Source organism: Manacus vitellinus, unplaced genomic scaffold (assembly GCF_001715985.3).
Source record: "Manacus vitellinus isolate BGI_N305 unplaced genomic scaffold, ASM171598v3 scaffold_5_pilon, whole genome shotgun sequence".
In the NCBI taxonomy this organism is placed as follows: Eukaryota; Metazoa; Chordata; class Aves; order Passeriformes; family Pipridae; genus Manacus; species Manacus vitellinus.
The window spans coordinates 10,349,967-10,363,153 of record NW_021940682.1 but is presented as its reverse complement, the minus strand read 5'-3'; the positions used below and the strand labels follow the sequence as shown (position 1 = coordinate 10,363,153).

At 43.2% G+C, this 13,187-nt stretch overlaps 1 protein-coding gene across 1 annotated transcript in view; it reads left to right on the top strand.

Moving 5' to 3' along the window:
* The window catches only part of AKR1D1 (aldo-keto reductase family 1 member D1), a 36,562-nt gene extending 35,346 nt beyond the window's left edge, over positions 1-1,216 (top strand). The window contains exon 10 of the mRNA XM_018080692.2: positions 1,053-1,216. Within this exon, the coding sequence (XP_017936181.2) occupies positions 1,053-1,095 (43 nt within the window). The 3' untranslated portion in view covers positions 1,096-1,216. The remainder of the gene's footprint in view (positions 1-1,052) is intronic.
* The last annotated feature ends 11,971 nt before the right edge of the window (positions 1,217-13,187 follow it).

Sequence of the window (13,187 nt, the reverse complement as noted above, 5' to 3'; positions counted from 1 at the left end):
TAGTTACCTTCAATATTGTGAAATGTATCCTTCCCAGACTGGAGCGATTCACAGCTGGGACAAATGCCAGTATTTGTTGTGCTCTGCTGTAAGGCAAGGCAGCCAGCTGCCATGGTACACCTGAGAATGCTCTTCAGAAATTTTTCATTTTGCTAATGGAAAATGTTTGACAAGCCAGGGCTTGTGACTTAGCATCACCTTCTCAAACAAATAAAATCCACAACAGAAAACAACTACCTCTCTCAAGTCTGCCAATAATGGGTAAACACAGTGTTATTTTTTCACCAGAAGTTGACCTTGGGAATTTTCTTCTTGCCTTTAGTAATATCTTGGATTGTGCATCTTCCCTGAGCATGCAGTTTCTAAAGTGAAGCCTGAAACATCTCTACCATTGGTCACATGCAGCCATGAACATCCCTTTGTCTCCTGAACTGGGTCACCCCAAAGCCTCTTTGTAAATTCCCTGCCCCTGATGCTATTAACCTGGTAGAGCATCTACATGTAGACTGAGCTAGAGGACAGCCAGACCTAGTCTGGATGTGGCAGTCACTTGTAGAAAGCATCATCAAGACCCAGACCTGCTCAGGGCATAAGACAAAGTAGTACAGTCTGATGTTTTGACCTCTGCTTCACACTTACACATTTATCCCTTATTTCTAGGGGTCTTTCTAGACATCTGAACAAAGAAGTCTTTGCCTTCCACAATGCACACATAGTGAAGCCATCCCCCTTTCCTAAAACACTTTATCAGCTTGAGTTAAATAATGACAATACCTGACATCCAAACTCTTGTTGTTTTTTCCCCATCTCTCTCTAAAGTAGGCCCAAAAAATGGTGCTTCACTGTCACCTCCTTAAATGCAGAGGTTTGCTTCCAATTCTACAGGGATGATTATCCAGAGCAGGCAGCTTCTGAATAAGTAGAAGAGCCTTCCATGAAGGTCACATATATATTGCAAGGAAGAGGTTTGTTAGGCACAAGACAACTGCATCAGTGATGTGATATTCTGCTTCACCCAAGGAACTCACTTGTTCAATCTGATCTGTCCACAGGTGGCGTGACCATCCAGAGTATCCCTTCAGCGATGAATACTGAAAACAAGGTGGGTCTGGACAGTCAATGCTGTTAGGCTTCGCTGAGAAAGCTTCAACTTTTGGTGCTTTGACTTCATGTGAGACTATTCAAACGAGCATTAAATACATGACATTTACTACTTCTTGTCTTGTCAGTCTCTTATTGCTACTGAAGGCCAAATCTATTTAATCCACTGAATTTCTGGTTTTGGCTTAGGAGGCTTTAACTCTGAAAACTGAAGCTTCAAAACTGACAGCTGGTAAAACTGAAGATTTCTCAAAAACAGGCTAATTAGTTCAAACCAAATCATTTTCACTGAATAGCACATTCTTCACTCAATTTGAAACAAGACATTCCATTTCAGTTGGAGTGAAGGAGAATCAGAATCACAGAATGGATAATGTTGGAGGAGACCACAGTGAGGTAACCCTGATCCAACCCAACATCATTTTCTTGTACAGCTAAAGTAACGGAAAGTCAAGAGTGAGAAACTAACTGAATTTGACATATATGAACATATGCTTATTGATATTAGATAGGCATGTACACTGCTTCACGCAGTGAAGCCCATTTCACTCTAACCAGAGTATTCTTCAGCTGCATATATGAGTGTCTTTCCATAGGAACACCCCAGCTGGCTCCACATGTAAATAAAGCATTATAAAGCATTATAAGCATGTTCAAATTCACACACACACACACTTGTCAGATGAGGGCCTCAGTGAAACATAGGAAAAGCGTATGACACTTGTGTTACACTGTACTTGCTATTCAAGGATGGTATTGCACAGCATCACATATGCAACCTGGAGCTAGCACTAGTGAGATCCTCATCTCAAGATTAAAAACCCCTTAAAATTCTTTCCTGCTCCACAAATTGATATTAACCCAATAAAATTTCTGTTCACTTCAAAGTTCACATGGACTTTGTATAAAATCCTGACCAAGACAATACTGAATTAAGAAGCTAAATTTTCAAAGAAAGAGAAAACGTTATCTAAAAAATACAATTTTTTACCGTGCTTGGAGACAGCAGAACACTGGCAGGCCCAAGAAATGGTACCAATCAGACAGAGACAGCCAGGCTGAAACCTGGACATTTCCTTCAATCTGTCCTCAGCTCTCTGAAACAGGGAGGCAGAAGGATGGACACCAGAGTAAGCAAGACTGACTCCTTCAGCATGAATTTGTTCTTTAGACCACTTGTTTGCTCAACAGGTTTTGCAGCCTATAGGTGCATCAGCCTACACCCACATCTCCAGAAGGCTACTTTCCCTCCCTCCTGTGTCCAAGCACCCCAGTTTCCTCCCATAGAAGGGGTACATTGGAGGGATATTGGAGTAGAAACTAAAATGTACACACACACAGAGAGAGTACTTCATGTACTAGAACGTGAGTACTGCCACTGGAAAATGTGTCATACACAAACTTCAGTCTATAGCATCTGTTTTTATTTATTACCATTGCTATTTATTATCCCTGACTGGAACAGGAAAATGCCAGAGTGTACAGTTCATGGAGACACTTCTGTTTGGTCATGGTGTGCTCCTCAGAACCAAGACAAAGAGGGACAGGGATGAGCATTTCACAGGAGAAACAGGAAAGGCTCTCAAATGGGTCTAGTGCAAATGCATCCCTGGATGAGCTCAGTGGGCACCACTAGAGAAGTTTGGTTCCTTCAACAGGGGTGGCCTTCACATAGCATTTGTAAATCCCTGAAACTATGCCAAAAAAAGGAACATTTTGGTTGCTGGAGGTTATCCAAGGACAATTCCCATTTTATTCCATTACCCACTTAGACCAGAAGGGGAAATATAAAAAAAGAGGGGGAGAGATAGCTGAGGAGGAAGAAGACACATAACAAATCTGCTGGTGTAGATCTAAGGGCAATCCTAAGGTCAGGTGGAGCTCTACTCCCAGAGGGGCTCAGAACCACTATATAAAGCCGTGCTTTGACCCTTTGCGAACAGCTGAGGTCCTGGTCAAAAGTCTGAACAATCCAAGTCTAAATTCAAGTGCCAGAGAGGAGCAGTTACCACCATACCCAATGTGTTATTCCAGTTGCTTCATAAGTACAAGCCTTAAATAGAGCTCACAGGGCTCAACTGCTTAACAGTAGCACTGTACAAATTTTTGCACTGTAACTTGACCAGGTGCAAGTCTCCAGTCACAGCCCACGTTCGGGCCAGGTTTGGCAAAGCTCTTGCTGTCTACAACTGCAAATGTCAACTAATGCTAAGCTTAAATGCTCACACCAGCCCCTTCACAGCTCACTGCTCTTTCCAGACAGCCCTCTCCCAGAGGTTAGGCAGCACTTGAGATTCTGATAAATCAGGTGACCTTGTAAGTGTGAGTAAGGAAGATGATATGCTGAAACCCCTCTAACAGGAAATACCATATAATCAAATCTTCAATCCATACTGATTAAACAAGGCAGGACAAATTGTAACAGTTCTTCCAGCCCAGGTCATACCACCAAATTCCTCCCCCCTCTAATTTTAATAGAATCCTTCTCCTCCTCCTTTGCATTGCCTCATTTGTATCTGATGAAAAAAGATTCAGCCTCTTCCCAGGGGCAAATACTCCCATTAGTTATGAGACTGCTTCAGATGTATAGCCTACTTCCCCCCCATCTTTGCACAATTTCAGACCACCCATTGTTCTCCAACTTGCCCTACAAAGAAAATGTTTGGACAGGGGAAATAAACAGGCCTACAAATGGGAAATTGGGAAACCCATTCCACCAGCAGCTGCACAAAGAGAGAGAGAAACCCCAGACCACGGCCCCATGTAAAATCTGCTTCCATCTAGCACATTTCAGAGTCCTACTGGATTCGCTGCCTGGTGTGAAACTCATCACTTAGAATGGCTGCATAGAACCCTGCTCCAGCTGGAAGGATCAGCAAGGAAAGAGGGCTCCAGCACCTCCTGCTGTGATAGCACTCACACACGACAATACATCCAAGGACAACTGGGCACTGGGAAAACTTACTCGCTTCTATAGTAAGTAACCCATCATTTGTGCCTCTTCCTATAGCTGCAAAATGAAGTGAAATCCAGACCAAAGATGTTTGCTTCAGCTATGCACAAGCGAATTTTCAGCGAAGAGAACAAGAAGTGATGCAGTGTTTTAGATTCTTTTAGCAGCCCAGCAGCTGCTCTGGTCTAGTCAGAAAGCCAGGTGACACGCACACATCCACAGCAGCAAAGCAGCTGCCACAGCTGTTTGTTAGAGCGTGGGCTTACCTGGCATTCCCTGTTGTTACACAAGCTCAGGGCAGAGCCCAGTGCTTTGAAGCTGCAGCACCCAGGCCCTTGGACATGTGCACGCTCATGTTTAGTCGGTGAAGCGACAAGAAAGCACCGCCACAGAGTTATGGTGTGTAGGCTGGCATCACTCCCACCCTACACTGTGTGGTTAGCTAAATTTGTTTCCCCACAGGGAGGCAGAGCTTCATCTTCTGCAAGACTACGTATCTGGAACAGGACCCTATCTCAGAAGGGACATGCATTCAATTTTCCCTAATACTATCCAGGTGCCCATAAGAGGACTAAGGAAAACAGTAAGAGGCGAAGTGGGATCGGCATTGTGTACATTTTACAGTCTTATATTAAAGAATGCCCTTTGGATTTATGTCACATATTTTTGTACCACAAAGCTACCCAAGAGGTTTTACAAGAGTGTATAATGTGTCCTGTGGAGGAAGGGGGGAGTAGCCGTATCAAGCCATCAGCTAGAATTAGGATGCAATCTTGGGTAGACAGAACAGAACACAGGGGGAAGGAAGACAGTGCCTCCTATAGTTTTCCTCCATTGCCTGCCATTCAGGCCTGGATGCCAAATTGCTGGGTGTTCTGCTTTCAAAATGAGATCTCTTCTCCTGGTCAAAACATAATGACAACGGAGGACAGAAAGTGAGTTTTGCAAACATTCGGAGAGGTAGGTGGCCACGAAAGGCAGTGCCTGTGGTTACACACAGCAGGGTCCTCACCTGATGAGGCTTCTTCACTTCATTCCTTTCTTGTATCTGATCAAGTCTGAAAGCTGCTCACCTCTAGATTGGCAGGATATTTAACCATTACTATATCCTTGCTGTGTGCAAAGGTATTCAACAGCAGAGAGGTTGCTACTTTCCTTAACTAATTAAGATCATCTCACAACCAGAACCAGAGTTGTTTCTTCAATTTAAAGTGTGAATCATTTAAGTGCAGAAGCAAAGCCAGTATTGTAGGGACTCTAAGAGGAAAATAAATCACGTGCCTGAGATACACAAGACATTTCTCAGATCTCTGAAGTGAGCAGTGAGGACAAACTCAGATCTGTTTTGTAGAAGTAAGTTCAATTTGTAGATTTAAGATGAGATACCCCCTTTCTACTGCGAGTAGTGTCAATCTCCTTGTTGCCTTGTTCAGTGTTGCCAAACTGAAACACTTTGAAAGAACTGGTTTGATATTTGCAAGACAATTTCCTTATTTTCCTTGGGGAGGGGAAGGGAGGGATCTGCAGTTTCAAAACGTATTTTGCACAGCTCTCAACAAGACACAATTCACAAGTCTAGAGATAAGCACTGAGGTGGAGAAGAAAGTCTGTAAGAGTGACATGTTAGAATGAGATTGAACATGCTTATTTCACTTGTGACCTAAACTGCAAACACATTTGTCTTTGGGATGGAGCAATCAGCACACAGTCGGGAACTAGTGCAGTTTTTACATTAATTGATTCTCAGCAATGCCATATTTCAGCTCTTCCCAACATCCTACTACCCCAGAGCAAAACCTCTAGCTTATAAGAAAGGGCTTTGAGAGTGCAAAACCCCCCAAAAAAGTTAATTTTCCAGTGCCAGTCAGACTCCTCAGGGAACCCTAACTCAACATGCATGAGCAATACTCACAACAGGACAACACATTGCAAATAAAATGCAAAGTAGAACCAAATGGAAAAAGAAGGAGAGAAGGAGCTGCAAAGAAAGAGGATGCATGTGTGTATAAACACTTACACATGCACACAGAGGGGCACCACTGGATAAAGCTGCTCAGTTTCTGCTCTGTACACTGCAGAGTTACCTGGATGGAGGTCTCAGATCAGTCCAAGGTCATTGAACATAGCAAAGACAAAATGCTGCACCAGACCAAATGTAAACTCAATTAAAGGTTAAATGAGAGCTCATAATGACCTAGAACATGTCTCAGAGCAACCTCACTCATGACAAGGAAAAGTCCCTGCAAGTGCATGGTGCTGAGGACTCTGGGAAGGATCCTGCTAACATTTCAGCACATACAAATCAGGACTGACTCTGCTGACACAAGGTACAGATGAACAAAACACAGGCCACATGCCCTCAGTGCAAGGAAACTCATCCCAAGTGTTCTGTTCCCCCAGATAGCCTGATCAGTGTTGCTCTCCCAAGCCAGGACAGATGCTGGGGAAAGGTTGCCAAGAGAACTTTGTGATCTCTTAGGAAAACTACTTGCTCCTCATGCCACTGTAGCTCAGCTTCCACCTACAGGGTGACACCCAGAGCCACCCATGTGAAATAAGGAGGTTTCCCAGCAAGGTGACCCCATCATCCCACGTGTTCAGTACTGGTGGACAAAGACAGTCCAGAGTAGCCCAAACCAGCTGTTAGGCAGCATATTTTGCACACTTAATCCCTGCTTTTCCACAGTGGTGGGACTGCAGTCCTGCATGGCTTTTCTACAGGATGATAAGAAGATCACCTTTACATTTCATTGACTATATTGATCTGTACTTGATAAACTTCAAAGAGAAATCTCCAACATTCAAAAGGGTTCTTCTAAATCGTGGATCAGAAATCCACAGTCACATTCAACAAGCCAGTGCTACCTCTCTGGTCCTCTGTGGGGTACAGAACTGTACCTCACAGCAGGAGTACCCTCCTGCTGTACCCTCCAACAAAGCAGGAATGTAGGAGGTGACATTAGAAATATCCACATGATTTAGGACTTCTACTAATTTTTTTCTATTTGTGGCATTTAGAGCACACCAGCAGTCATGAAGTTTCTTGGCAATCTGCATCTGTCCTGGCTCAAGCTCCTGCATTCCCAGAATTGGTCTCTGGGTGTACAAGATGTTGAGACCATAAAAGCACTCTCAGAGAGCATGGTTGGAGGGTGAGGGACATTATAGCTCCTTTTCCTTAGCAGTTAGAGCACCACCAAGTGATGCAACAAGTCAAGTTCAAATGTTTATGTGGTTTAAACCTGCATGTCTCACCTTATCCAGTTACCAAGCAATACAGTCTTCTGGAAGGCATCTGGCTCCATCCACCCCACTGAACCTTTCAACTTTGAATGATAGACCCATTGGGGTGAAAGGGGGAAGTGCTTGGTAGCTGAGAAACTTAATGTACTTTCTTCAGAAGGAGGTCACTTGCAGTCCAGACCTCGCTCTGGTCACTGGTGACAGGAAAACGCTCCTGCAGAACAGGGATCAAAACCTTCCCTCCTTATACCATGCAAATTGCTCTCTTTGCTGTTTCTTTTGGACACAACACCAGTTATATTATCAGAGAGGATTCTCCATCTTGGAAGAATACCCCTTCCATCACAATATGTGTAAATGTGAGTTTCACTGCATTTCTAGGCTTTATTACTATAATAAGAGCAAGCCCTACAGCATCCCTTGACCAAACACATACCCCAGCAGGCTTCACAGAGATATTACAGATACAACTGAATTAAGACATTGATTTGCACCTCGTTCTCACCCAATTGCTCCAGCACTCCAGAGGCATTAGTGATTGACCTCATGTGATTACCTTTGCCTCCTCCAAACCTTATCCCTTGATCCTTTTTACAGCTAAATACATCCATTCTTGTTCTCTGCTCTCCAAACTTTCACTTTGTCGAATGCATGAACAACTAATTCAGTCAAACTTGACTGCTTAGCACGGGTTTCCACTGTCAGTCCCTGCAAAGATTGCTCAGACACTTGTCTTCATTCTTCTAGATTTCTCCTGTCCATTGAGGAAAGAGGCCCTGATGTGACCCATCTCCAGGGAAAGGTCACTCACCTAAGCTATTTCCCAGCTCTGGTAAAACTCAGCATTTAAATAAAGTACTGGGTGTAAAGTATGCCTTTTCTGTAGCATTTATGGTGTAAACGTGGATAGGCTGTGCTAGACCATGAGAGTTACAAACCAAAACTAATTAGAAGAGAGAAAGCACGAGGAAAACACGTTATATGCCTTTCAGTAATTTTGACCCTGTAAAGGTTTATGAACTTTGTGTGGAATAAAGGCCTAAGGTACTCCACAGAACAGAGTCTCTGGCAGAATCAAGACTGGAAAGGAGTAAAGACTGTGGTGGGGTATCCGAGGAAGCCAGATGATGGATTATGAAGACTAGCTTGTTTAGTGTGGTAGAAAGAGAAGCCAATATTCTTCTGTTACAAACAATATAATAAGGGAGATGCATTAGCCTCTACATTTACAGCCTATATCATGGTATAGGAACAAGGAAATAGTCACATATTTTAGGAAATATTCCTCAAAAAAAAAGAGGAAATCAAAGAGCATATGATTGGTCATGATGTGACTTTTTAACTATGCAGGGCCACTTTCAGGAATTCATGGCTACAGTCATTAAAGAGTCAAACAAGGGTGTTGGGGTTTGAACACAGTGGCCAATACCTCCATGTTAGACACTGCCTGGCTAGCTGGAAATGAATGTGATGGGAAGAGGAGAATTTTCCCACCTTGCCCTGCATGCTGCACATAGGATTATATGACCGAGGACTCTAAAGAGATTTGTCTAGTGCTAGGGTCACATGCTGCTCAGGGCTTAATACTTTCAAGTTGCATTTGATAAAAAGCTAGAAAAGCTATTTGGATCTTTTCAGCCAGGAGGTTGAGGGTATTTACGATTGCAGCCTCTCATGGGCGTGCACACACAGACAGACCAGAAATCCTGCCCTCTGCAGAGTCCTGACACGTTTCCACAAGCAGGTGCTGGGATGAGGCACAGCAGGTTCCACAGACACCCAAAGAACCTATGTCCTAGAGCCACATGTATGACACTTCACTGGCACCAAGGAATCACAGGCTGAGAGCAGCCCAACAGCCCAAACACAACAGTTGCACCACCGAGAGCCTCCCATGGAATATCACTGCAGTCAAAAATCAATAAAAAAATCAAACAAAATACTAAAGTCATTTGCATTAGCTTAGCACCAGGTTGATATTAGTCACAGTTTAACCAGTTAGTCTACAGTAGATTGTTTCAACCCACTTTGCTTTGTAGCTTGATGTTTTCTGTTCACAGAAAGGTTTTTCACAAATAGGCCTGAAGCTACAACAAGAAACACTTTTCCCCCTACAGCCCTCCAGTCTACCTTCAGTTCCTCAGAAGTCACTGCAGCCACCTCACAGGTTCCTGCCTCCCCTGCAGGAGCTCAGCAGCCTTAGCTACCAGAGCAGACTTACTACACTTGACACTCTTCCATTCTTTCCACACCACTGCAAAGACAAATGTCTTACCTGAGGGAAAGAAAAGGTGCAGTAAAACCAGGAACCTCCATCTCAGCAGCTTGAACTTCAGCAAGAAAAAAAAAAAAGTCACCCTAACACTCCCACCTGAGAGACCCAGAGTTGTAATGAGCTTATGTACTGCTAATTTCAGAAGTCACAGGTGTAGATAACCTCAATTACCTCACCCTGAGAGGAGAAAGAGGTAGAAAAAAAAAAAGCCTCTGAGCAAGCCTCTGTGCTATATTCCTGGTGTTGGCCAGGGTTTGGGCTGAGAGGTAAACCACTGAACTTGGGAAAGGAACAGTCTGTATATGGCTTTTAATTTATTTTATCTTTTCCCTACATATGAAATTTATCTCTACTCTTTCTAGGTCATCAGTCTGCAGATCTGCCTTAGTCATCTGCCTAGGGTGATCATAGAAGAATAAATAAACAAATCACTGTCTTTGCAGGCATTGCGGTGAAGTAACTCCCTCCCCCCTTGACTTTCCTGTATTTCCCAAGCTGAGGAAGCCAAAGCCTACAGCAGTGAGCATGTCTTGGTCATCGACTGTCTCACCAGGCAGCTTTGCAGGAAAGCAACTTGAGCACAGCTCTGCTTCTCATGCAGGTGGGGGCAGCTCGTGCTCATGAGCCTTGTCAGCCCCATCGCCTGGTCATCAGCCTGGATGTGCCCCCACAGAATCAGGAGGTAGTGGGTGAATCCATGCCTGTAAGCACTGAACAGTACAGGCACACCTCACACACATCCCCCGCCTCTGGGGCTGGGATGTCTTTGTATTTGCAGGTCCCTTAGATTTTGAAAATTAAAGCAGGCAGGTAAGAAAAGGCAAAAAGAGAAGCTTGAGACAGATAGCTTTTAACACTCTATATTTCTCCTACATGTGGGTACATGGCATAAATCCATGCTCTGCACAGGGCCATTCAGATATGATCTTGTGAGCCATCCTACCCACTGTAGGAGAGCAGTAGGTGGAAGATCAGTTACAATCTCAATTTGCAGGGTGAGGGCCTTGGATGCTGTAGTACTAAATGCTGCATCACTGACTTTTGGTCCCACAGGATTTGTGAATCAAAGGTTCTGTTGGCTCTGGTGGACAGCAGGACTTGAGGGATCCTGCAGGGGCACGGGTGTCAGAATAAGGCATGTAAGCCTCAGTCCATTTCCAGAGTGAATTAAACACTAATGTCTCAGTTGTAGGAAGGCTTCCATTTCCAGTGTACCTTGCTTCTCAAGAAGAACATGAAGGTTTTCCCTCTGAAAATCCAGAGGATAAGTATTTGGTCTTTCAGAAACTCAATGAGAAGAACAAAAGGAATTTCCACCACCTTTTAGCCAACTCACTTCTCCTGTCAATAAACAGAGCAGAGCATTAAGCAAGAGCATAGAAGACCTTGGTTTACAGCCTTTTTTGACCTTAAATGTTTGCTCTCCTTGACATTTTTGGGGGAAGTGCTCTCCCATAAGGTTTCAGGAGCTCTGCTGAACCTGTGCTTCCACAGCTCTTTTTCAGGTTACATGGTTTAGACAAATCTCGACAGCCTCTGCCAGAGAACCCCTGCAGCCTTCTGAGCAACCCAGTTCAGTGCTTCAGTTCATCACGAAGCTTAAAGATGGCTTGCCTTTAACTGTCTCTTGTTTATAGCAGGAAACCCAAAGAGCACTCCCAGGATCCTACAAGCAATTGTTCTTGCCTATTTGTAACTACTATGATGAACTAAGATGGGACTTTCCACCCATCTGGTCTAATTTCCCGAAGATTGCGTGCCTGCTGGGATCAGTTGCCCCACCAAGTTGCCCTTTGCTGAAAGGTCCTGACAGAGAGATGCACAAAAGATATTTATGTGCAAAATGACCTCTTTTTTTATTTTTATTTTTTTCAACTGTTTCCTTTTTCTATGCCATAAGTGATCATAATTTAAAAATGTATTTTGCTAGTTACTGAGTGTGATGTTCAATGTGAACCTTCTGTGAATAAATTAGTTCAGATCATTTCTCTGAACAAGTTCTGAGATGAGTCAGTTCTCAGGATTTTCCCACAGAGAGTTGTTGTTTTCTGCATTTCTAGTTATTAATGGAATAAAATTACTTGGCCTTTTGTAATTTAATAAAATTTTCCTCTTATGAACAAGGTGTAAAGGTTGATCATATGTTGTTACAGCTCCACAGTATTTTTACCTCCTATGAAAAACTGCTCCTCTGGCAATATTTTTGCTTTGGCAATAAATTATAATAAAGTTTTGAGATTTTATTTCTTTATGCATATATCAATATTTAAATCTGCCATTGATTATCACTTTATTTATCTACATTTCTCTTTTGTGAGTTTGTGTTTTCATTTAATATAAGGAAGCATTATATTAGCATGGTGTAGAGAACTAGTGCTTTGATACTTACCCTTTTTTCATTCCCCATTAATTAATACTCAGTATAATTCTAGCAAGTTTTAAAAAAAAAGGCATAACAAAGCCCATGAATCTTTATGTGTAACAAACATGCCTAATAGCCTAAAGTAAGCAGTCATCTGTCTTTTCAAGTGATCAAACAGGATGAAAGACAGCTAGCCATAACACATCCAGTCTTATTTACTTACTCCTCTTCCTGTTCACAGCAAAATACACAAATGGATCTCAAACTTTACCTCAGTGATTCAGTTTGCTAGTGTCAGAAGAGCAAAACACTGTAATGCCTCTCTCCGGGCTGCAGCTGATGCCTGTGCTCTGCCTGCACCGACCTCCAGCACCACGTGGATGTCTACACTCTCTTGGGAGTCCCTTCTGTGCCACTGGCACTCATGAGCCCCCAAACATTGGCCTTATGTCCATTAGCAAACACACACTCCTGGATCAAGCATCACAGAAACTTTCCACCTTTATGAGAACTGCTAATCAACGCAAGATTTTGGAGAATCTGTTTGTGGATAGAGGGACAGGTTTGAGCATGGCTAGGACAGATGTGCTCCCAGAAGTGGGTTAAGTGGCCCCCAGGCTAATTTCGGATGGTTACAGAGATGAGGTGTGAAGGCATGATCCAGCTAAACTCTTTGAAAGCCATAGTTTCAGGAGATGCCCAGGGTCCATGTAGCTTCTAAGGGTTTCCTGTTCCTGTGGATGCAATCTCAGGAGATATTCCAGCTGTTATTTTTTCCCTCCAGTTAGAGGTTTAGAGTTTTAACATTCAGGGAATGCTTTTTCAGAGAAAATAGTTGAAAATTGTTTCAGAAGTACTGTAGACAAATCACAGCAGGAGAGGAAAAAAAAAAGCTAATAATGTTTGTGAACTATAGAAAAAATGCAGAGAAGAATCTGAACAGGACCATGGAAGAACATCCAATTCCAGATGAAGCAACCATACCATTTTGACAGATATTCTTAAGGAGTTTATTGAATGGGATCCTCACTCCCCAGTAATCTGTAGCAGGGCTGAATTGTCTTTATTGGTACAAAGCATTTTACCTAAGTCTAAACCAAATCTTCTCTTACTGCCCTTCACAGTCTCTGCCTCTTGCTCTGCCCGACAGGGACTCAACTGTCCTGGTCAGGGTGCCCTCACTCTCTCCTGTTCTCATCAAATAACACAGGAAGTTGTTGGGTCTTTTACCACAGACCTCCAGGTTTTCTTGA